Source organism: Trifolium pratense, linkage group LG3 (genome assembly GCF_020283565.1).
Source record: "Trifolium pratense cultivar HEN17-A07 linkage group LG3, ARS_RC_1.1, whole genome shotgun sequence".
Lineage (NCBI taxonomy): Eukaryota > Viridiplantae > Streptophyta > Magnoliopsida > Fabales > Fabaceae > Trifolium > Trifolium pratense.
In genome coordinates this window covers 19,394,037-19,416,944 of record NC_060061.1, presented here as the reverse complement: position 1 = coordinate 19,416,944, position 22,908 = coordinate 19,394,037, and the positions used below count along the sequence as shown (strand labels likewise).

The following is a 22,908-nucleotide window of genomic DNA, read 5'->3' as shown; positions in this document are numbered from 1 at the left end:
AATGGCTTTGAGGGTTCTAATATGTTATATTATGTATTTTACCCAGTTTTTCGCGTAGATTCCGATTCCGGAGTTTGTTTTATGATAAAATGTATGCTTAATACACTTTACTTATATTATTAGCATTGTGTTAAAAATGTGAGTAAATGCATGATATATGAATATGCATGAATGTTGATGAATTGTTGATTATATGTGTGGAATATAATTGTTGTTGATTGTTGTTGATTAAGGTATAGTGTTATCTTAATAAAGAAGTAATGTTGGATAGTGTTCCACATTAGTAAATGAAGAGCTTAATGCTATTGATTATGAGTGAATTCATGAAATACATACATGCATTCATGAATATATGTGATATTGGATATTCCAATAAAGAAGGATATCGGATTATATTTATCCGATAAAGAAGGATATTAGAGGTGAGATACTCTAATAAAGAAGATGGTACCACATGCATTAGATATGTCTAGGAGACATAGCATGAAGATTGTGGCATTAGATTGCATTAGGATATGCGTACATTATTTGATATTTGATATGTGACACATATGTTTGGAATTTGTGATAATTGTCTATGTGTGTTAGACTTGTTGTATGTGTTGATCGTCCGATGATTTTAAATGTAATTGGCTTCAATATCTTGTGAATTATGATTGATATTTGATTATAACTTGTGTAGCTTATAATTAAATGAAGTTAATGATGTATGCTTATAAATGAAGTATGAGTACAATTAGGTTATAACTCCTAATTTGATGTGATTAATGAAGTATATGCATGAGTTAGACTATGTATGATTTGTGATGAAGTGTTTAAGTATCGTTTACTTACACTTGTATATTTTTGAGTATGTTATCTAACTCTCTTTTATGTGTTATGTGCTGGACCGTTGGGGGTCCAGATTCACAGGTTTTGTGGTTATCGATGTCGAGTCGTCGGTGAAGCTCTGCTCTGATTGTGACACGGGAAAAAGGGTTTTATATGTATATAGAGTCTCCTTATCTAGGTTGTATTTAGACTATAGAGTCTTTATGGCTTTTGATATTTATTTGTAAAACTATACCTTTTGATAAAGAGGATTATTTTGTATAAACACTGTTTTTACTAATTAATTACATTAGTATTATTTTGGTAGAGGAGTGTAATACTCGAACCGATATTCAATAAATTAAATGTGATTTCCCGTTGCGTATTTTGAAAAAGATTTTACTAAAGGTAGAAATAAATTATTAAATGGGTTTGGGTGTTACATGGTTTGCGCCAAAAAAAAAAATTACAATCACTTTAAAGTGAATAATATTAATCCATTAGAAAATTATGAGTTTTTTTAAAAACGAAGATATTATGAGTATATGCTACAATAACAATCTTGATTTTCTCGCTTTATGTGTTCGTCTTATGTAGATAATGAACTTTCTTTTCGGATAAAAAATGTCAATATATATGTTAAGAGTCCCATATCAAATGTGAGATTGTTTGAATTTAGCTGGTTTTGTAATTGTAAAGATGAATTAGGCCTAAGAAATCTAATAAAGTATCAGATTCTATTCAACATCCGTTGCACCATAGAGCTGGAAAAAAAGTGAAATAATACATTTTTTTGACTAAAATATACTTTTCACTACATTTATTTGTTACCTGGTGTTTATTTTATTTCTTTATGTATTTTAAGTGTATAAACGTTAGTCTCGGGTGGTGTAGGAGTTTTTTCTTTTGAGGTCATTTCTCTTGGTGTGAAGAGTCGTCTTCTTTGGTGTATATGTAAGGGTTACCATCGTCGCGGACAAGGTACTCACAACCATCAATTACTTCATTAAGTTCATAATCACTAACATTCGGACAATGTACTAATTAACTACCATCATCATGTTGTGGCAAGTGTGAGTTAAGTCTCACATTGCTTAGAAAAGTGAAGGTTGAACACTTTATAAGTGAGATAACCCATAAACCTAACACCTTAAGGTTTCGGTTTAAAGTATCTCCAACTTACTTGTAGAGTTGTTTTTAAGCTCAATGTGAATGATCCCCTGACTGCCCCTCGTGATGACCCAACATATCATTCTTCCATTCTTTAAATTCATCATGAGGCTTGTATGATATTGGTTCAACATTGGGATAATATTTAAAAATGTCTAAAATCTCAAATTATGATTGTATACTAGGGTCACACAACCATTCATTATCAAATTTCATGTAATCCATCCTATCTTTTGTGGAAGTTGGAATAGGCTCGACCGAGCTAGACTTTGCAAGGCCTAAATCTGACATTGTAGCTATTTGAATCAAGTGAAGAGCCTTAATACTAACTAGCTAACGTTGAGTTATCTTACACTACAAGCAACCATGAGCAGGTCCACATTTTCCCCTTGCTATTGTAATTATCCAATCTAAGGGGGGTGTATTCAATTGGGATTTCATGGGATTTTAAAAGACTTTTTAAAAATAAAAAAGTCTTATGGTATTCAATTAAGACTTTTATTAAATATAAATAAGTCATGTGGTATTCAATTAAGACAATTAAGATTTTTTTTTCAAGGCAATGAAATCTGTTGGTATTCAATTGAGATTTCTTGTCATTTATAAAATGTCTATTGGTATTTAAAAGTCTACCGATTTTGATGGATTCTTTTCTTGAATGGATTTTGTAAGACTTTTTAGTTGAAAATATAAATACTAGACTCTTCCAACAATCCCACTCAAAACCCTGAGATTGTTGATTCACACATCAAGACTTTTTTTTCTCTACCATCAAGTTGAAATGCAACTTCTCCTGCAACTTGCTATATTGTTCTACGTTATTTCTATGTTTTTGCTGCTAAACAACCAATAACAGAAAACATTGAAAAACAAGATTATGCTCTCACTTTTCTTTGTAACAAATTATTTCCCTCAGCAAGATTATTCTCTCATAAAAAACCAATTGCTATATTATTCATACATGATACATATACTTTTCAATCAATTTTACTTATTTCTTTTGAATGGCGATTGATTATATGGCAATCAAACTTTTTTTATATGATTCATTGTTTTTTATATTATAATTGATTCGTATTTTTTTTCCCAGTTTCTTCAATTTATGTTTTTTTTACGACATTAATTTTTTTACCAGTAATTTTGATAACATTAATTGCTACTTTATTATTATTATGACAATAAAAGTCATTTTTAATTAGAATCTCTTTAAATCTTAAAAGTCAATAAAGTTATTGAAATCCTAAAAATCTCTGTTATAAATCCATCAAAATCCAAATTAGAAAATCTTTATTGTAAAAAGATTTTTAAAAAAAGTTTTAAAAGTCAATACAATCCTTCCAAATCTGTTAAAATCTTCATGACTTTTTTTTGCCAAAATTGTCTATCAAAATCCCAATTGAATACACCCCCATTTGTACCAAAAACTTAAAAGAGGAAACTTTCCCATACTACACCATCTGTCATCTTCACTCTTGATGTGCATCGTAACAACATCATGAAGTATGTCAGACAATTTCAACAATACTAGTTCAAATTTTCTCACAAACAATTAAAATTTTAGAATCTAAACTCTCAATATTAGTCTCTCAACTATGCACTTCAAGCACCTCCCAATTAATATTTACATTGTAACTAAATAGTATAGGTGCTAAGTGGAACCACTTAAAAATATTTCGGAGGCAATTTTTTTTTTTACACAAAGACAATTAACTCATTTCATTAGTAATAAACGGTTCAATACAATGAGGGACTCTTTTAAAATAAGTGTGACTAAACCAAAAAATGACCGCCCTAACTAATATGTGAGCTGCCATATTCACTTGTCACTTGGTGAACTGAATCTCAAAATTCGTATTACATTATAACAATAACTTAATTTAAAATCATAACAAAACTATATATTCTTGTATTTAAACTCGGTGTAAGTAAATTTACTACTATAAATTTGTAGATTTGGTTTATTTTAAATTAATTATGTTATAATTATTAATTAGGCTTGTGATTAGTTGCAATGTATTTATTGATTTCTCTCTCAGCACTCTCGAGTTGAAGATCTCTCATCTTTTCCCCTGCATCAGATACCTTTCATATTGCTTATCATTATCAAGCCAAATAATATGTCCAGCTATCTAGCTTAATGCTTTAATTAGTGGTTAGTTTCCACGTGGAAGACATTCATAACTACCTTGTTGTGTCAGGTAACATGTTGGTACAACCAAGAATGTTCCTCTACCAGCTAACTGCAAAAACCATTTTGTACTACTCCTTGTTTCCATTTGCATATACCTGGTTCCAAACTAACTACTAAGTCAACTTCAAATTCAATGTTTAGGACGGCTAAACTAGTAATTAATCATAGAGATATATAGATTGGGCAGAAGAATATTATATACTATATGAAAGGTGTCAATTACAAACACCTATATAAAATTACTATAAATTAAGGATCACTCATAATTGTTTTAATGTATTAAGACTAGCTAGTATATGTTGTTTGGCTTTTTCCAAAACGAAAAAAGAAATATTTTATTAAAAAATTTATTTGTAAAGTGACATTTGCATATTTTTAACACCCTTCTCCTTCGTCACACATTCAACGTGATTTAGTCAAACTCATCGTAAATCTAATTAAACATGCAATAATATTCTAAAATTATAAACTTGATTTATAAATGAAATTGTAGGTGAAAACTTTAGTTGTCATTTGAGTCATGAGCGGAGCTCTTTGTGGGCTCGAAAGAGCCATGGCCCGTCTCAAAATTATAATTTTTAATCGGTATATATATTCGGTACATATTTTTGTTAACTAATCTGATGATATTTATCACAATGTGTGACCTAGTATAGTGGTAAGCTAACATTTTAGTCTAATTCCGCCACTGATTTTAGTATAATTATTGTTGAAAATAATATACCTAACAAAAATAATTTGGAAGAAATATTTCACGAATTTTCCTATGGACATTAGTGGTTACTAACTGCGAAAAAGATAGTTGGAGAAGTACAAAGAACAAAGATGATCAAGTTATATACGTGTTCAACTCATCAATATTTTGTTTGTGCTAAGCAGGGACGGACATAAGGGGGGGCAAGTAGGGGCTGAGGCCCCCCCTCTTGTCGTATTTTTTTTTCATATACTTGTTCTTGATACATATGTACACATAAAATGATATTTGAGAGATGTGTTTAAAGATTAGTAACTACCGTTTGGTGCAAAACATGTACCCACAGCATAGTAATTGTAATAATTTACTTTAAAATATTTTGATAATATATTATACACTACTAAAGTCTAAATTCAATTAAGTTAGTTCTGATTGTTTGCTACAAGTGAGATATTATTTTCTGCTATGAAGATTGTGAAAAATAGGTTGAGAAACAAGATAGAAAATGAATTTCAAACTAGTTATGTGATTACTTACACCGAGAGAAGAATTGCTATAAATTTTAATACAAATTTAGTTGTTGATGAATTTTATGATATAGAGCAATGTCGTGTACAATTTAGATAAACAATATGATGTATTTTTTATTTTTTATTGAGTATATTTAAATACTATTATAATTATTATTTATTTAATATTTATTATTTAGTTATTCCGGACCCCCCTTTATAGATTCCTGGATCCGTCCTTGGTGCTAAGTGCTAACCAATTAAATATTGCTCAAGCATATGCATGCATGGAGCTGATAATCACATAAATCACAGTAAACTAAGTAGTACTAGCTTATAATTTGGGACACGAATGAATAAAATATTCCAAGTTTTCAGAATATTTTATCAATTAAATATTCCAAGCTTATAAACTAAGTAAACGATGGCGTGATTACTTAGATGACCTATTCATCCTTAGAAACACCAATCCGACCGAAACACCAAAATACTATTATTATTTAGTACGAGAAAGTGTCACAACTCCAACGAATAAAATGGAAGAATTATTAGACAAAAAAAAAAGGAAGAATTCCTTCTTCTTCCTTTTTGATTATCAAAACAAACCAAAAAAAAAAAGAATTAAATGATATATACTTTTGTATATGTGTCTAGATATTTATTTGGATCTCGTCAAAAAATATATATATTTATTTGGATTGTGATCGAAGAAATATGGTGAGATATAGGCTATTTTTGAATAATTATATGTAATTTATTTAACAACCAATGAGAATTAACAACATAAATAAATTTACAAGTGGTATCACAAACTAATTTTTAATCCACTTACAAATTTGCTTATAATTAGAATGCAAGCATTAATTTAAATGGGATAGATACAAATTAGAATGCAAGAATTAATTTACGTACAAATGCTCTATCGCTTCACTCTTTTTAACAAATTTGAATTCTCTAAAGTCGGATATTTCTGTATTTCCAGCATTTAAGTAAAAATTGATCGGTGGAAAACAATAAGAAATCATAAAATGAAAACTCATTTAGAAGAGGCAAATTCAATTGGGAGAATAAGAATACATTAGCCAAAAATAATTTGCTTAGGAATATAGGATTAGGAATTTTAATGGTAGGGTTAGCGTCTTTTGAGAGAATATAGGATTGGGAAACACATGAGAAATACTTTGGGAGGAAGATTCATTGTTCATCTTCGTTCTTGAGTGAAAGAGAGAAAATAGAGAAAATGAGTATTGCTCTGTCCCACAATGAGTGACTCGGATCATTGTTTCACACAAGTGCAATGCATAATTTTGACTATTAATATATTGAATTGTTACTCATTTTGAGACGGATGAAGTAATTGCTTGGATTGTTTGGTATTGATTGCTATTGATATTATTCCCTCTCCTTTATTTTTATTTTTTGTTTTACACACCCTCTCTATTGTTGTTAATTTGGATAAATTAGGTTCCAATTTCACAACAGTTATCAACTATCATTATATCAATGGTCTATTGTCAAAAAAAAACTATAATCATTATATTAATATATTAATGAAAATTCTGATAATAACATTGTGTATTTTGTTTTTAAAATAAAAACATTATGTCTTTTGTCAAAAAGAAAAAACATTTGTGTGTATGGCTCTATGCAACAACATTTGAATTTAGTGTAGGCAAAGAGGTACACGCCAAGAAGCAAAAAGACAAATTTTGTTTCAATACCATCATGACCAAGTTTTTCAAAATCCCTATCATAAGCTATATATATTTTTGTCCTAAGTTCTTTAGGAAGTTGCATTCTCATTTCATGCCATTCATTTACAATAATAAAATGATGAAAAGCAGGCCTTACTATGTGCCCCACTTCACATATATATAAAACCACCACTATTTCCCTATGTTGACCATATCTATATATCTAGCTACCTATATTAATTCCTAGATCTTTATTACTTAATTACTAGAAATTAATTAAGTTGAATCTAATCATTGATCAATGGAATCTGATCAATGTGATCAAGGTGGTGGTAGTGGTGGTGATGATAAAGATGGTTTAAAACAAGTGACCAACCTTAGGTCCTATGAGTGCAATTTTTGCAAGAGAGGTTTCTCTAATGCACAAGCACTTGGAGGACACATGAATATTCATAGAAAAGACAAAGCAAAGCTCAAACAACAATCTTCAAATTTGGAGCAAGGAAATTCTAGTGATCAAGACCTCAACAAATTATTACCAAATTTTTTGAGTTCTTCTAATATTGTGTTGCCTCAAAAACAAGATCAACAACATGTTCCTTCTAGAAGTGAAGAAATTATTGTAATTGATCATACAAGACAACAACTTCCACTTTTTTCAGAATCACCAACAAAAATTGAAATGCAAATTCAACAAGGTGGTCAAATTCATCAAAGGGAAATTACTACTACTACTGCTACTACTGTGACTGCGACGACGACCACGATTACACAAGAGGCTTTATTATTATCTAATGATCAAGATTCTTCATTGGAATTAGACCTTGAATTAAGACTAGGGTCTGAGCCTCATGATTCATCAAAGCCAACGGGTACAAGAAAATTCTTTTGATGACTTCAATGCATAAATTTAATTATTTTATTTTGTACATGTCCAAGAAACTACTATTATTTTTCTTGGTGAAAAGAATTCATCTTTTGTTTGATTGATTTAATTTTTTCCAAAAATTTAATTTCAAATTAATTACTATACATGAGCATTGTTTTGTAATTGTAGTATTATAGATGTTGAATTTGATCCAAGTTTATTTCTTTGTTATTTTTTTTTAATTTTGTTTCGGAAAGTAAGAACTGAGGCGTTGCATTTTGTTTCTTTGTTAATTGTAGTATTTTGTTTCAAATTAAGAACTGAATTAATTCCTTATATGTATTCAACTCTAATCTAATAGATCTTATTCGTTTCAAATGAAATAAACCAAACAAAATTATACAACAGTGTTAATTTGGCGTTGCATGTCAATATGTTGCTTAGACTAGGCTTTCAAAATCGATATGATGTGGCTGAGCAGTGAAGACACATATAATATGTGTATATGTTAACCTCAGAATAAGTGTTTCTTGTTTTTCATTAATATATATACACAACATAAAATTTTGTTCTCCATTAGAACCAAGTAAACCAACATTGCCAATTGCCATCTATATACAACCGGTCAGTATCGCATAGTTTACAACACTCACACACATTATTGATTTATTGTTATTAATAATTTGAAATTAGAGAAATCTAGAACTACTTAGAATTTCTAAGCAAAAAATGCTTGGATTAGAAAAAAGTGTGAAAAATATTTAGAGGTGAGTTTTAACTAGGAAGTTTTAATTAAGAATGTCTTAGAAATGATTCTAGAGTTATTTACTTGTACATATATGTATTTATATTCCCTTATTTTATTTTATTTTGTTACAATGGAGCCGGAGAGAATCGAACCTATGACCTCCTGCATACTACCCAAATCATTCACCACAAGACAAAACCTAGTGGCTTATTTTTCCTTATTTTTGGCATTTGGCATCTAGAAAATCGTTAGTTCTCTATAAATATATTTATGTTCCTCTAACCAAAATTGTATTTAGAGCCTCGTGGTGAGAATTGAGAGAATAGAGATGACAAATTGTGATATACTAGTTTCTACTATCACAAAAGAGAATTGTATAAAATGGTGCACATGTCTACACATGAAAGGTTTGTTTGGCTCTCATGGTGTATGGAAGATTGTGAAAAGGTTATAATTAGCCGCGAGATGAAGAGAGATGATTTCCATGCATGAGATGTTTTGGAGAAATCACTCCGATGCATGCATATAAGTGAAGAAGATAAAAACATCATTCTCTAAAGGGATGTTTTGATGTTTTGAAGATGAAAGATTCTGAATCCATTTTGAATTATTGTTTAAAGTTGTAGGCGATTTTTAATCAAACGAAGATATATGGAGACAAAATAGAAGACGCTCGTGTACCAGAGAAGATTATTTGTTCCTTGACTCCTAAGTTTGGTTATGTGGTATGTGGACATGGACAAGAAAGAGGATGTGGTTGTGTTGTCGCCAAGGAGGAAGAGGCAACAATGATGAACTAAACTAGGAGGGAAAAAACCATTTTTCACTAAGAACTCGTGGAAGAGGATATGACTATCACCCAAGTAAAGTATATTGTTATAATTGTTATAAATTTGGTCATTTCTCTTGGAAATGACATAGTGCTCCTAACCAAGAGGAAGAATAGGCCAATCTTGTTTATGAAGAGTCAAATTTGTTGCTAATTTACACTCAAGGAAGAAAAGAAGGATGCTAATAGTTCTTGGTACAAGGACAGTGGTGCACGCAATCATGTGTGGATGCAAAAAGAAATTTGTGGACCATTGAAGAAACATGTTTGAAGTTGAGTCTCCAAGAATAAGCATGGTGTTGGCATATGAGAAAGCTACAGAGATTAATAAGTCTGCACAAGCACTTGCAAAGAATCATGTGTTTCATCACTTTCATGATCGTAGCAAGCATGTGGACACATGGTGTACCATTTCATATGAGAATGCATTGCATTTATAATTGACAAATTCTTCATCTTTCCTTTTCGCAAATGATAATTAGTATCATTCCAACATGTCGTCTTTGTATTTGCCTATGTTATTCAAGCAAGTCAACTAGTCCTTAACCTAGAGCTCTAATACCACTTTACTCTGACCGGATCAGAATGAGATAACTCGGTGATGCTTGAGGTAGTTACAACGGTGATGAGTTTCAGGTACGGTGGATCATGGTGGGAAAGGTACCTACAAAACATATTATCACTCCAACGCTCAAATCAGTATGTGGTCAAGGATGAGTGAAGTGAATAAGTGACTTCGGAGCACTTGGGTCACGTGTATTGAGCCTTGGCCCAGTTCAAAACACACTTTAAATGAGAAAACACAAACGCCATAGCAAATTAATAGGCAACAAAAACAAAATTCCTCCAACTTGGAAGAAGTTGGGGAACAACAACAATTATATGACAATATAATAAATGGGCCAAAATATTTGGATCTTTCTCCGCATAAAAAGGGAGCCCAATACCCAACAGTTTTGAAAAAGACTCAAGTTCCACTTTAAAATCAAATAAAGACTGAAATAGTTTATAAAGAGTGGAATTCCTCGCTTTACAAGTCAGTTTTATAATGATGAGTTAAGCCCACATCAAAATATATAAGAAGCCGCGCCAGCGACCCAATGGCATATTTTGAAGGAGTTTGATACTGCAATTTCAATTTTGGTTGGGAAAATCTTTTTTTTTCTCCATGTTATTCTGTTTACATGGTTCTGAACAAGTACAAGTACAACTACATAAATATCTTGCTTCAAAACACATCCTTACAAATCCATACAAGTCCAACCAAATTACCAACTTTAACACAGACTCAAACAACACAGTTTCAAGCTGTGAAAGACATATTTCACTTCCACTAGTCATCATCAACATAGATAGTCTCTTGCTTAAACAGACCACCAAATACCTTCCTAACCTCTTTTGGTTTCTCTGCTACCTTTACTTTTTCCTCCTTTGGTTTCCTCTCACTGCTTTTTGGAGTTGTTTGTTTAGTCACTGCTTTGTTCGGAATGAGACTCCGAGCTTTCGCCTGTCCCCTCACAGTGGCCACTTTCACCTTCGGTTCCTCATCCTCATCAGGCTTTTGAATTGAGGTGGCAACCTGTGAGCTGAACTTTTGCCATGAAAACCCTGCACTAAAATCTTTTGCCTTGTTCAAGATGTCATCCACTGATGGTCCAGCTGCTTCTGCTTTCTCTTTAGCTTCTTTATTAGAAGCCTGCGCTCCTTGCTTTGAAAGCTTTATTACCTCTTCTTCGTTCTTTTTTGCTGTTTCAGCTTCTTCGCGTGCATTTTCTGCTGCCACTCTTACCTCTTCCTCTGCTTTGGCTTTCTCCAAATTTTCAGCATAGACTTTCCTTCTGCCATCTTCTGGAATAGTGCTGCGAAGAAATTTCCAAATAATATAATGATCCTCCTCAACAAGAAAAACCAATAATACTGGTCACCTACAAGACTACAACTGATGTAAAACACAAACAACTAGCCATGATGTTCAGCTTGTTTACCTGAAAAGTTCGTCTACACGCTTTAGGGGAGCACTCGGGTCCGAGTACACTTGCACAACCTATTGATCAATAAAAAGTTTCAGTCGTAAGGTCCATTTGATTTTAGCAATTATTTTTCTGATTTTATCGGTATAGTTTTATTTCTATTTTGCTCTATTAGATTAACCCAACGATCGAGATCCAGCTGTAGAGATGGTAGATGATTGAAGTTCATGCTAATCGTCTTACTAGATATCAAAATACAGCTAATGTAAAATTGATACCTTGTTTTCTGCAACCTGTGTGTTGGAGAAGACATCAGAGACCAACGATGCTATCTTGGACTTAGTTACCTACATAACAACCATCATTTTGTAAAAAACCATTATCGACAAATATGGAAATAAAAAGTAAAGGAAGGATAAAACAAAGAAAATTTCATTAAGATATTATCGCATACATTACATTACTTTATAGTCGTTTGAACCGGTGCTTCCTTCAGCTAAGACGACCACATTATAAGAACTCTCTGGTGAGAAATCGTCCGTCAAAGATGTCTTGATTAAGGTATATTTGACATCTGTTTCAACAACTTTCTGCAAGAACTCTTGAATCGTTAAAGGTTGAGACTTAGAGAAGAGATTGTTGAAGAAAGAGGAGATGCCATCAAGTACATTGTTGGTTGAGGTTCCGGCTCCATTTTTGTCATCGTCGTAGATGACTGCAACATGGCCCACGCCTGCCAGCTGAGCCGCCAGAATTACTTGCAAGGCATCTGAAGTGGAAACCGCAGCCGTTGGACCGTTCTCTGTGGGACCAATGGTGACAACCACTTTGCTTGCATTGCCTATTGCTTTTGCTATTGAATTTGCATCAACAAAGCTTGACTCCACGGCATTGAGACGCTTTGCCTCTTCATTTGATATAATCTGTGTTCACCATCCATTACTAATTTAGTATCCCATCCCAACTCACTCCAAATGGAAAATTTCATAAAAATTTAATCCAATGGTCCAGTATCATGTTTTAATTGTTGAAAATTAAATTGTGAACCATGAAATTATGTATTAGATAAAATTAAATTAAGTGTGTAAGTGGGAAAAACTATTAAATATAATATTTCTAACTTTTGGATCATAAACACGGACATTATACACAACATTGATACTGACATGTAGACATCGATAATAATTGAATGCAATTGCATGTGTAGGTATTGTGTCAACAAATGTCGGTCAATGAACATGTCTTGGTGCTAGATAGGATACAACATTTGTCTGATTGGATCTTGAATTTTAACAATCTAAATTGGTTTGATTAAGAAAAAAATAGAGTATATTTCACAAAATACTTAATTTAAAGTAAAGAAGCTACAAAGCAATACAAGAAGGTTCACAGTAGTGACCCTTTTGAGTTAACAGATGCAACCTATGAAGCAATGACCAATACCGCCACACAATAATAATTGAAAGAAGAAAAAACCAAGTGATTAAATTGTACCTAAAACACATGTGAGACACCAAACACGCCTTCAATCGTGTCTTAAATATACTTGTGCTAAATAGGAAGGATGCATCATGCAACATTTGTTTGATTGAATCATGAACATTAATAATAATAATAATAATCTAAATTAGTGTTTTGATTAAGATGCTTAATAATAATTACCTTATATTGAGAAGCAAGTTGAGCCAATTCCTGAGCAGAACCAAGTTCAGGAACACCAGCTCTAACACTAAACCCTTCCCTAAGCAAAGTTTGAGCAATGCGAATACCAGCTTGACCTGTAGCACCGGCAACAAAAACCGTCGAAGAATCCTTCCTCCTAGGACTTCCAAATGACAAACCTGGCAAAGAAGAGTTTTTGCTCCCAACAGGTATCAAAGAAGTGACATCAGGTAATTTTCCAAAGTCAAAACCAAAAGGGTTATTAGAATTTGATGATGAACCATTTGTTTGATCTTTTTCTTCATCTTTGGGTTTTCCTAATCCAAATGATGGAAATGATCCTCCACCAGATTTCTTAGCATAAACATTGAACCTTGTTTGGTTTCTGAAATTCAACTTTAAATGTGGTGTGGTTGGAAATAGAGAAGAATTGGATGAAAGAGTGGGAACCATGTTGAGATTTCACAGTTCATACACACTCTTGTTCAACTAGAGAACATGTCTTTTGGTTTGTGAAACATAGTAATGTGTGGTGGGTTTTGGTTTGAACCGTTAATCTGGTTTGGTGCTTGTGGGAATTATCTAAATGGAAGAGGTAAGCGGAAATTAGCCAATTGGGTCTGGCCACGTAATCAGAGTTTATCCATTGAAGAAATATTGAACACCAAACGTTCATATTCTATGGAAAATGACATTTTCTGTTCATCTATGATCATGCATTTCATTTCATCCATTCGTGTTGCGCAGTTAGAGAAAATTTTACTTTTCTCTAAACAAAAAATTATCTATTTTTAGATATTGATGAGCTCGCTTTATGACGAATCATTCGGAAGAATCTGAATTTAATTTCTGGTATAAACAATTATCAGTCGAACTTTACACTCCGCAGCCGAACTCTGGATTACCAAGGCCCCTTCTCTTAAAAATCAGAAGGTTAATGCCTAACAAAAAATTCTAGTTTAATGAGCTCACTCGAGAACGAATTGTTCCGAAAAATCTGAGTTTGATTTCTCTAGGAACATTTTTTCCATTTGACTCCTCACGACCAAACTCTGGATTACTACCCAAAAATTATATATACAAGATTTTTATTAAAAATGGGGAACAACTTAATATACACAAATCCGAGCTCAACAATATTATTACGTTGAATAGCATCATCCGAGTTCAGAATCTCAAAGTTATGTTTGAGTTTCAACTATACTTGTTTCGTCTATAGGTTCAAAAGAAAAACTCTATAAACATTATATTTCAACAACTCAATCATTTAATAAAAAATTCTAATTAATTAAGTGCATGTAAATCAAAATATGTTCATTTGAGTAAGACAAAACTAAAAGAAAGGAAAAACTGCTAGTGTCGAGATAAAGTGATTAACTCAATTGTACCCAAAACAAAATGTGATTAACTCAATTGTTCAAAAAAAAACTCAATTAATGTTATAGTCACACGGCTAAAAATTCCGTCTAAGTAGTACTTTGTTTTTGTTAAGCCAGTTATCATAGGCTTTTTAACTCGAGCCTTTTAACTCAACATAAATGCTTTTGATTTATCAGGATGCCGACCGATTAAGATTTTTTAACTTAATCCTCGTTGATGTCAAAATTGCAATTTGTATCCTTTGCTTTTGAAAATCAAAATTACTTGGGCAACTCATGTTTTGAGTATGAATGGGATACTCCAAGTTTAAACAACCACCGGATATATAGCATATTGTCAACTTCGACCTTCACTGCCTAGAAATGGCACACTTATATCCGAGCGTAACAAAGAGTATGGGTCGGAGGCAATTTTAGATTAAGACAAGTTCAATTTTTACAGTGATACATGCATGAGTCAAAAGCTACAATAAGTGATAGGGCAAGAAAAATCAGTTATTGCAAGTCAGCTTATACCATCAGCTATAAACAATTAGTCAATTACATAACAGTTAGGATTATGGCACGTATTTAAGTATGAAGGATGGGATACCCCTTACTAGCCTGATTTGGAGAAGATTGGTGAAACATATTGAGTTACAAGAGTTTTCTATTTGTGGAGTATTGTGCAATCTATCTACAGTTTGGAAGAAAAAAAATTACAAAAGGCGTTTTGAAAAAGCAGATGATTTTTCACAACAAAATACAAATTAACTATTTTTAAAAATCTTATTTTCATTTTTTTATGCTTTTGAAACTGGAGGGGATGCCTCAAACAAAAAACAGGGGCCTTAATTTATTTTTAAAAAAGTCTGTTAAAAAGAATATAACAAATACAGCCACATAATTAACAAACCTTCGAATTCAATCTCACTCTTATTTTCTACCCAATGATTATAATTACATAATGATTCATCCAAACGACAATCACTTCAAAAAAGTCAAATACAAATAAGTAAAATGCATCTTGAATACCCAAAAAAAAAAAATGCATCTTCCTTAATACTTTACTCACATTTTTCAAATGCCAATAATTTTAAGACAGTTAATATTGGAACACAAATTGTTGCATCACATATCGGACATCATATAAAATACACTAAGTTGGTGCATTTTTCTCATCTTCATCTGATGATGGAGAAAATAGTGAAAACTGATCATGTCAAATTGTGTTTTTAAACATCAAATGATAGAAGAAAAAAAGTCATCACGGTTTGAGAAGAGCATATTTAAGGATACAGAACTTTTAACCCATCAAGGCAGGGTCAAGTTTTTTGCAGTGAATAAAAGGGCAGGGGATGTTGCTATGCCGAAAACAAAGATATAGGTCTTTCAATTGCGGCGAAGGACAAAATTTTGAACATATAAGTGTAACAACCACACACATAAACACAGATATTATTAGAAAAAGTGCAAAGCAGGAAAATCATACACAAATAATTGCACTGTGAAGCAACAAATAGAAAAAATCACCTCACCAGAATGACAAAATAATATAAAATTATAGTCTATCACAATCAAAGTACGTCTGGAACAACACATCTGTACAAAACATACAGCTGCATCAACTTCAAGATGGACCAACTTGGAGAATTCCAGAAAACATAAAACTTCACCTGATTTGGAGTTCAAAATATAGTTCTGCACATGGTCTGCTCACCAGGTCATCTAGAGTTGACATAAATTCATCTACCAATTGACCAGAAAGCTAATTTAGTATCAAACTCGTGATTAATATTCACAAGACCTTTGGATCAATCTATTCTAATCAACAAACTAAATGCCAGCAACCTAAATAAGAAACTAAATGCCAGCAACCACATCAAAGCCATAGGCAAAAATAAAATAAAATAAAACAAACAAGAAAACCATGAACCAAGATAGCAATCAAAACAATAAAAGAAAATAAAAAATGCACCGCTATAAAAACGCAAAATTCCCAACAAAGGGGAGACAAGTATTACCGGTAAATATAGAGGAATGTCTGCATAGAGTTGTACTCAACAGATTTGCTCAGAAATCGTCATTTATCCAATTCGTCTGCCAGCATTAAAGATAGACTACATCAAACATTTACCAAAAAATAAATAACATAACATTTGCAAATCCATGTGTTTAAAGAAGCTAAGGAGATATTTCTGAAGAAGTTTAATTCAGAAAACAACTTAAAACACAGAAGTGTATTATTTAATTATTCATGCCCTTCTTTGCTTTAAGGGATTCAAGAGCCTTATTCCGTAGCTCGATCTCAAGCTTCTTTGGATCATATGGTGCCTCTTCATCATCCCTTCGTTCAACTTCCTCGTCGTCTGAAATATAGTCTGTTTTACTCTTCATTTTCAGCTTTTCAGCATGCCGTTCTTCCCTTTTCCGCCGCCGCTCTTCCCGCTTTCGATGTTTTTCCTCCTTTCGCAGCTTCTTCTTCTCCTCCTTTTTCCTCCTCTTGGCCTCTTTCCGGTCCTCTAACTCAGAATCATAACTATCATTCTCATCAGATGAGTCAACTTTTCTCTCTGACCTTTTATGCTTTCTCCTATCCTTTCCATCTCTTCTATGCTTACCACTTTCTTCAGAACCAGAATCACAAGAAGCACTCTGATTGACGTGATCAGCTTTTTCAACTAAATCTTGAGCAGCTTCTGATTTTTTGTGCTGATCGCTGCTTTTGGCATATTTTGAAATGGATTGATCCTTGTCATCAGATTTTTTTATTTCTGCTGCATAAGAATCATGAGGCTTCTCGCTAGAAACAAATTCTTTGTTCATTGGTGACTTTTGTTGAACAGGAGACTCACCTCCCTTGCCAGAAGATTTATCACTGCCAAATGAGTTTACCACTATCAGAGATGTACAGTGCACAGTCATTCAAATTAGTTAGAACAAGTGAAGTATGCTAATCAAATTACCATTTTATATCCTGGCCTTTCTTACTCCATTTATTGTTATCATCCTCGTGACTAGCTGCCCTTTCAGGATAAAACTCATCCTCGTGATGAAATTTTGCAGATGAACCTATTCGCTTACTAACCGGGGAGGGGTGTCTTGATTTCTTTTCAGATGAATTTGATTTGGGATCTCTGCGCTCTCTACATGAGAGATAGGGAAAAAAGAGAAAAAGAAGTGGGCAAAACAAGAAACAAATCAATGACAGTGAGTTACATTCTTCACATTTAGTAGAAATAAATGAAAGTTATCCAATTCATGTTCAAACCTAGAATAATATGCTTCTTCAGCTCCTTCACTGGTCTCTGGAATGCCATGGCTAGGCTTATGGTTTGTTGGTTTCTTTGGTGGACTCAAGCTTCCTTCCTTGGTCAAGTTCTCTCTTGTTTGCCTCAGAGGGATTTCACGTGGACTAAACATTTTCAAAAGCCAAAATAAATATGCATAAACTAACTACAGCAGGCAAGCAGGCATGAGCAGATAAAAGTGTTGTATTAGAAGTCATGGAAAAATTACCTTCTATTTTTAATGCTGGTCCTACTTCTTGCTTGTGGTGATATTGATCGAATTGGAGACTTATCTGGTGTGGACATTGAATCTGGAGATTTATAGCCTGAAGCTTTGCCATTTTTATCTCTTTGTACAGACTGCAAAGGACTAGAGGGTTGATAAACTTCCGGCGACAACTTCTTTTGCACCCTGTGACATGGGTATCCCCACAGATTTCATAAATTTACTTGTAAGAATAAACCTTATTTAAAATATCATTCTTGTTTGTTTCAAAAAAAAATATATCATTCTTGTAAGAATAAACCTTCTTTTGCACCCTGCGACATGGGGGGTATCCCCAGCTACATACAGGGTGTGGAGTATAAGTATTACCATTATAGTATTTCTGGTTTTCAAACTATAAGCCTACTTCAAAATTGAATCAAAGAAATAAATATTTCTTTTTTAAAAGCTTTCCTATTATCACATTAAAAGCATAGACATCAAAGAAAAAGCAAACAAACTTATTCAAGCATTCCCTCGAGTGTCACTATACCTGACTCTTCCCATAGAAGACTGCACAGGACTTCTTTGGTGTCTTGGTGAAATTCTCCTGGCTGAGGATGGAGATACACGTACAGGAGACTGAGAACTCCATTCATCTCGAGAAGGAGACCTCTTAGGGGAGGCACTTGTAGATCTTTTCTTGCCAGAAACAGGTGATCTATTCCGCAAGGGAGAGGGAGACCTGCGCCGCGGAGTTCTACTATCATACCTTCGCATTGTGGGAGATTGCATTGGAGAGCTTGACCTACGCCCACGGCTTGGTGGTATTCGGCGCATCGGTGAAGGTGACCTACGCCGGATGCTAGGAGATCTCTGTTGCATGGGTGAGGGTGCCCTTCTTTGTCTAACAGGTGACGGTGATCTACGTAGGTGCATTGAAGAAGGTGATTTGGGTCGTCGCATAGGAGAAGGTGATCTGCGGCGTCGTATAGGAGAGGGAGATCTGCGTCGTCGCACAGGATAAGGTGATCTGCGGCGTCGTACTGGAGAGGGTGGTGATCTGCGTCGTCGTATTGGAGAGGGTGGTGATCTGTGTCGTCGTACTGGAGAGGGTGATCTACGTCGTCGAACTGGAGAGGGCGATCTACGTCGTCGCACTGGAGAGGGGGATCTACGTCTTTTAACAGGAGAGGGTGTTCTGCGTCGACGAAATGGAGAATGCACTCCACGTCGTATAGGAGGAGATTTGGAGTCTGAGGCAGATCTTGATCTTCTCCTTGAATAAGAAGGCCTCCTATGAGGAGATCGTTGTGGAGAGCGCCTTCGAGGAGAAATAGACTGTTGCCGTGAAGAACGTTGTATCCTTCCGGAAGAAACGGAACGTCCTCGAGCCTCTGGAGATCTGGATATACTCCTTGACATGCAAAATAACAAATCCAAATATAAATTAAATGTCCAATACAAACTCATCAATAAAGGCTAAAAGGAGAGGGAAACAAAATAAAGACCCATTAGCTGGCCAAATTGAACATCTAATATCCGGCAAAGTACAATAGTGAATGGCAAAGTACGCTAGTGAATGGCAAAAGCTTACATGAACAAATCAAGCCAAAGGTAAAAAAGTTTGCACATGTAAAAGTATACCTTGAATAACTTCGGGAATTCGAAAATGATTTACTGTTTGCCCTTGCCCTTGAAGGTAAACCTCTGTCAAAGATTTCAAATACCACATTTATAGCATTTCAATCCAATATAAAAGATGGAAAATATGTTAAGTGTGATATTAAATGGTGGGGTACCGATGAGGTGAGGTGGAAACTGCAGGTGAATGTGGGGACCTAGAAACCCTAGAACAGAGTAAAAGCCAATTAGTGCTTGAGAATTCAATTAACAACTTTTTTAGGTGCAGAGACAAGTTCACCAAGATACTCTCAGCCCAAACACCAAACCAGCAACAAAATAATAACGCTTAAGCTAAAAGGAAATAAAAAATTACTGCTTATGGTATCACTTGAAAACTGAACAGAGGTTATTCCAACATCCAATACAACACTCAAAATATCAAAAAATAACGACGAGTTAAAATGACTTCATAATGTAGGAAGCTAACAAATTTCATGTAACTTCGAATGCTTAGGCAATTCTATGGTTGCCAAAGAAAGTTATGAGCACTCGAAGGATTTCATATGGGGACTTAGGAAGGTTCTATAAATTTATTTTTATTAGCTTGTTAAGTTTAAGTAATTACCTACATGAGGCCATGAGGGACTAACATGGCCAAAGTGAGTTACAGTTAACATTTTTAGTTATGCATAATTGCATATACAGTTAGGATTCTAGGTCCTCTGCTAGAATTATGCCTAGCCATTTCCACAGTGTCTCGCTTAATAAAAGCATAACACAAGTCCACCCACTTTAAGAAACTGAAAACTTATTTGAGCTTATATATTGAAGTTGGATACTGTGAACCAATAAGAAAATGAAGAAGAAAAAAACAAAAATGACATAATGATTAGAAATAAGGAATTGACCCATTATACCTGTTCCTTGCTTTAACACCATTCCTCTTGTCAGTTTCTTTCCCATCCTGAATGTAGTTCCCTGAATCCCTGGGCTTCAAAGCTGGGTCTGAAGCAGTATCATTATCTTTCGCATCTAATCCTCCGTCCTACAGTAGTTTGAGGTAAAGGACATGAACCCAAATAATTGCAGAAGCTAGCTGAACGCAATGAAAACACAAATGGAAGTTAAAACCAAAATCTCAGCCCTATGAAATGTAATCCAGCAACGAACAAATAGTATTACCAGTTTCTTCAGCCTCTCCTCCCTAATCTCTTTACTTTCCTTATCTTTCTTCCTCTGAATTTCACTTGTTATTCTATCATGTTCAGCCTAATTAATCCACAGGAAACAAATTTATTCAGACATCCCCCAACAAACGTAAGGAAAAAGGTAATTTTATACCCAATGAATGGTAAATCAATACTCAGGAACCTTCTTTTTCAGGAGTTCTTCTTCTTTAGCATCCAAGAACTGCTGAGGAACACCACTGGCATTTTTCTGTGCACTGAGAAGAAGTGTCCAAAGCTCTTTCATGAACTTGACAGTGTTTTTTTCCATGAATCCAGTAATTTGTATTTGAACTTCCTTCCCGTTCACTATCTGCATCATAACAAACGGAATGTTGCATGGTAAATAACTAAAGTACCGCATTATCAAAAATGAAAATGATAGTTCATTTAGAGGAAAAAAACTGCACAGTTACAACTCAACATAAGAGTAAGTACATAACAACATAGGACAAACATTTAAGGTATTGAACAATTTTTTATTTTGTACGATATTTGATGGACAAAAGGTTATTTTGGTATTTTAGACAACTTGTACTTGGGACAAAAAGTTGTCTTGTGGTTTAGCAAGGGATAGGAATTTCAGTTTTTGCCCAAATCTTTGCCCCCTAATTTGTACTGTGTTTTAAAATCAAACACAGTACAACTGGAGTTGTCATGTTCAGTCTCTTATTTTTTAAGAAATCAAACACACCCAAAATAAATGTCATACATTTCAACAAATAACAATTTAGTAATAATAAAGAAACAATATAATGTATGAACCTGGCAAATAAAAATAGAATGTTTAAAGTACACCATTAATCTCCAAGATAATTCAAAAACAATAAATTACCTTCGCTTCCAGAAGACCGTGTATGAAGTTAATAAGCACTTCATCTTCAAACCCAAGAAGCTCGGTCACTTTTCTAGTGATCCAAGGCTTCATTACTTCCATATTCACCTTCGTTGTGTCCACCTACAAATCATTTTTCAAGCATGGCTCAAATTGAAACAAAAAGCAGAGAAGAGGGCACTGTGACTAATTAAAATTGATAAAAACCATGATGTTTATAGTTCCGTATAGCAAAAGCAGCTGGAAATAAATATCCTAGAAGAAATAAAAATCATTCAATCTGACTTAATCAAGGAGTAAACAAACCAGATGCTCCAATTCCGGTGCAAACTTCTGCGATTTAAGCAGCTTCGCTTGCTTGTTCGAAAACCGAGTGTCTTGATCAGCAGACGTACCCTATATCCAAAATTCAACAAAATATTAGTGCGAGATTGATGCACATCGATAGATAGCAACACAGTATAACAAGTTGAATTACAACGCAACTCTTTCATTCAGTTTATTGTTAACAATTTACAAATAGATTCAGTATATGCAGATGTGGAACATGTTATTGATCAACAAATATTCAAAGCTTTGAGCCCTAAGAATTTTAAAAAATAAGAAATGTAATTTCATATTATATAATATACTTAATTTTCATCAAATTAAAGTCACGCTAAGTATTAAAACAGATAAGATCTGAGAAATGATGAAATAACCTAGCTTCGATTCAATACAAGAGACAAATGAATAATTGAAATTGCGAATTCAAGGGTTTACGATATCCTTACACGAAAGAAACCGCCCGACATCTTCCGACGGTAAGAGATTCGGAACGGAGAGAAGAGTGTGTGGCTGAGATTGTGATGGAGAATTCAATTACGAGAATTGATGGCGTGAATCGGAGAAGAAAGATGAATTCGCGATTGAAGGAGAGAAGATGGTGAAGAATTGGAGTTGGAACTGACTGCACTAATCAGCGAAGCTCTGTGGTTTTGGTTCACAGCTTACTCGAATAATGCCCTAATTGAATAGCGCACACGTTTTGCAACATCATCCAGCCCTCTCTTTATTTCAACAATTACAATTTTACCCATACAGACTTATTTTTTTCTCCTCTTACATTATTTGATTGTTTAGCGTGTGTTTGGTTCTGCGGCGGAGAGAATTGATTTTGGCAGAATTGATTTTGTAAAATTGATTCTGGCCAAAATTGATTTTAAGCTGAAGTGGTTTATGTT

At 33.7% G+C, this 22,908-nt stretch overlaps 3 protein-coding genes across 4 annotated transcripts; 1 reads left to right on the top strand and 2 right to left on the bottom strand.

Moving 5' to 3' along the window:
- The first annotated feature begins 7,092 nt into the window (after positions 1-7,092).
- On the top strand, positions 7,093-8,094 carry LOC123918605 (transcriptional regulator TAC1-like). Its single transcript, XM_045970681.1, has one exon. The coding sequence runs from the start codon at positions 7,370-7,372 to the stop codon at positions 7,958-7,960; it is 591 nt and encodes a 196-aa protein (XP_045826637.1). The 5' UTR covers positions 7,093-7,369; the 3' UTR covers positions 7,961-8,094.
- A 2,557-nt stretch (positions 8,095-10,651) lies between these two features.
- On the bottom strand, positions 10,652-13,876 carry LOC123918604 (protein PLASTID TRANSCRIPTIONALLY ACTIVE 16, chloroplastic). The gene is made up of 5 exons (XM_045970680.1): positions 13,146-13,876; positions 11,948-12,406; positions 11,762-11,830; positions 11,499-11,557; positions 10,652-11,372 (listed from the first exon to the last, which is right to left on the bottom strand). The coding sequence occupies exons 1-5, from the start codon at positions 13,596-13,598 to the stop codon at positions 10,847-10,849; spliced, it is 1,566 nt and encodes a 521-aa protein (XP_045826636.1). The 5' UTR covers positions 13,599-13,876; the 3' UTR covers positions 10,652-10,846.
- A 2,647-nt stretch (positions 13,877-16,523) lies between these two features.
- LOC123918602 (serine/arginine repetitive matrix protein 1) lies at positions 16,524-22,759 on the bottom strand. 2 transcript variants are annotated; one of them, XM_045970678.1, is made up of 13 exons: positions 22,459-22,757; positions 21,992-22,081; positions 21,686-21,808; positions 20,996-21,163; positions 20,807-20,893; positions 20,542-20,669; positions 19,801-19,848; positions 19,646-19,708; positions 18,552-19,415; positions 18,023-18,205; positions 17,775-17,918; positions 17,470-17,649; positions 16,524-17,381 (listed from the first exon to the last, which is right to left on the bottom strand). In XM_045970678.1, the coding sequence occupies exons 1-13, from the start codon at positions 22,477-22,479 to the stop codon at positions 16,751-16,753; spliced, it is 2,730 nt and encodes a 909-aa protein (XP_045826634.1). In that variant the 5' UTR covers positions 22,480-22,757; the 3' UTR covers positions 16,524-16,750. The 2 variants fall into 2 exon arrangements, with proteins under 2 accessions (XP_045826634.1, XP_045826635.1); XM_045970679.1 differs by lacking the exon at positions 19,801-19,848 and having other exon boundaries at positions 16,561-17,381; positions 22,459-22,759.
- Positions 22,760-22,908: the final 149 nt, after the last annotated feature.

Coding starts and splice junctions, on each gene's coding strand:
- LOC123918605 (XM_045970681.1), top strand. CDS start 7,370: ATGGAATCTGATCAATGTGATCAAGGTGGTGGTAGTGGTGGTGATGAT.
- LOC123918604 (XM_045970680.1), bottom strand. CDS start 13,598: ATGGTTCCCACTCTTTCATCCAATTCTTCTCTATTTCCAACCACACCA. Junction 11,558..11,761: donor CACAGGTTGCAGAAAACAAG/GTATCAATTTTA, acceptor ATTGATCAATAG/GTTGTGCAAGTGTACTCGGA. Junction 11,373..11,498: donor CGTGTAGACGAACTTTTCAG/GTAAACAAGCTG, acceptor ATTTCTTCGCAG/CACTATTCCAGAAGATGGCA.
- LOC123918602 (XM_045970678.1), bottom strand. CDS start 22,479: ATGTCGGGCGGTTTCTTTCGT. Junction 22,082..22,458: donor TGTCGGGCGGTTTCTTTCGT/GTAAGGATATCG, acceptor TTTTGGATATAG/GGTACGTCTGCTGATCAAGA. Junction 19,849..20,541: donor GGTGTTAAAGCAAGGAACAG/GTATAATGGGTC, acceptor ACTCTGTTCTAG/GGTTTCTAGGTCCCCACATT.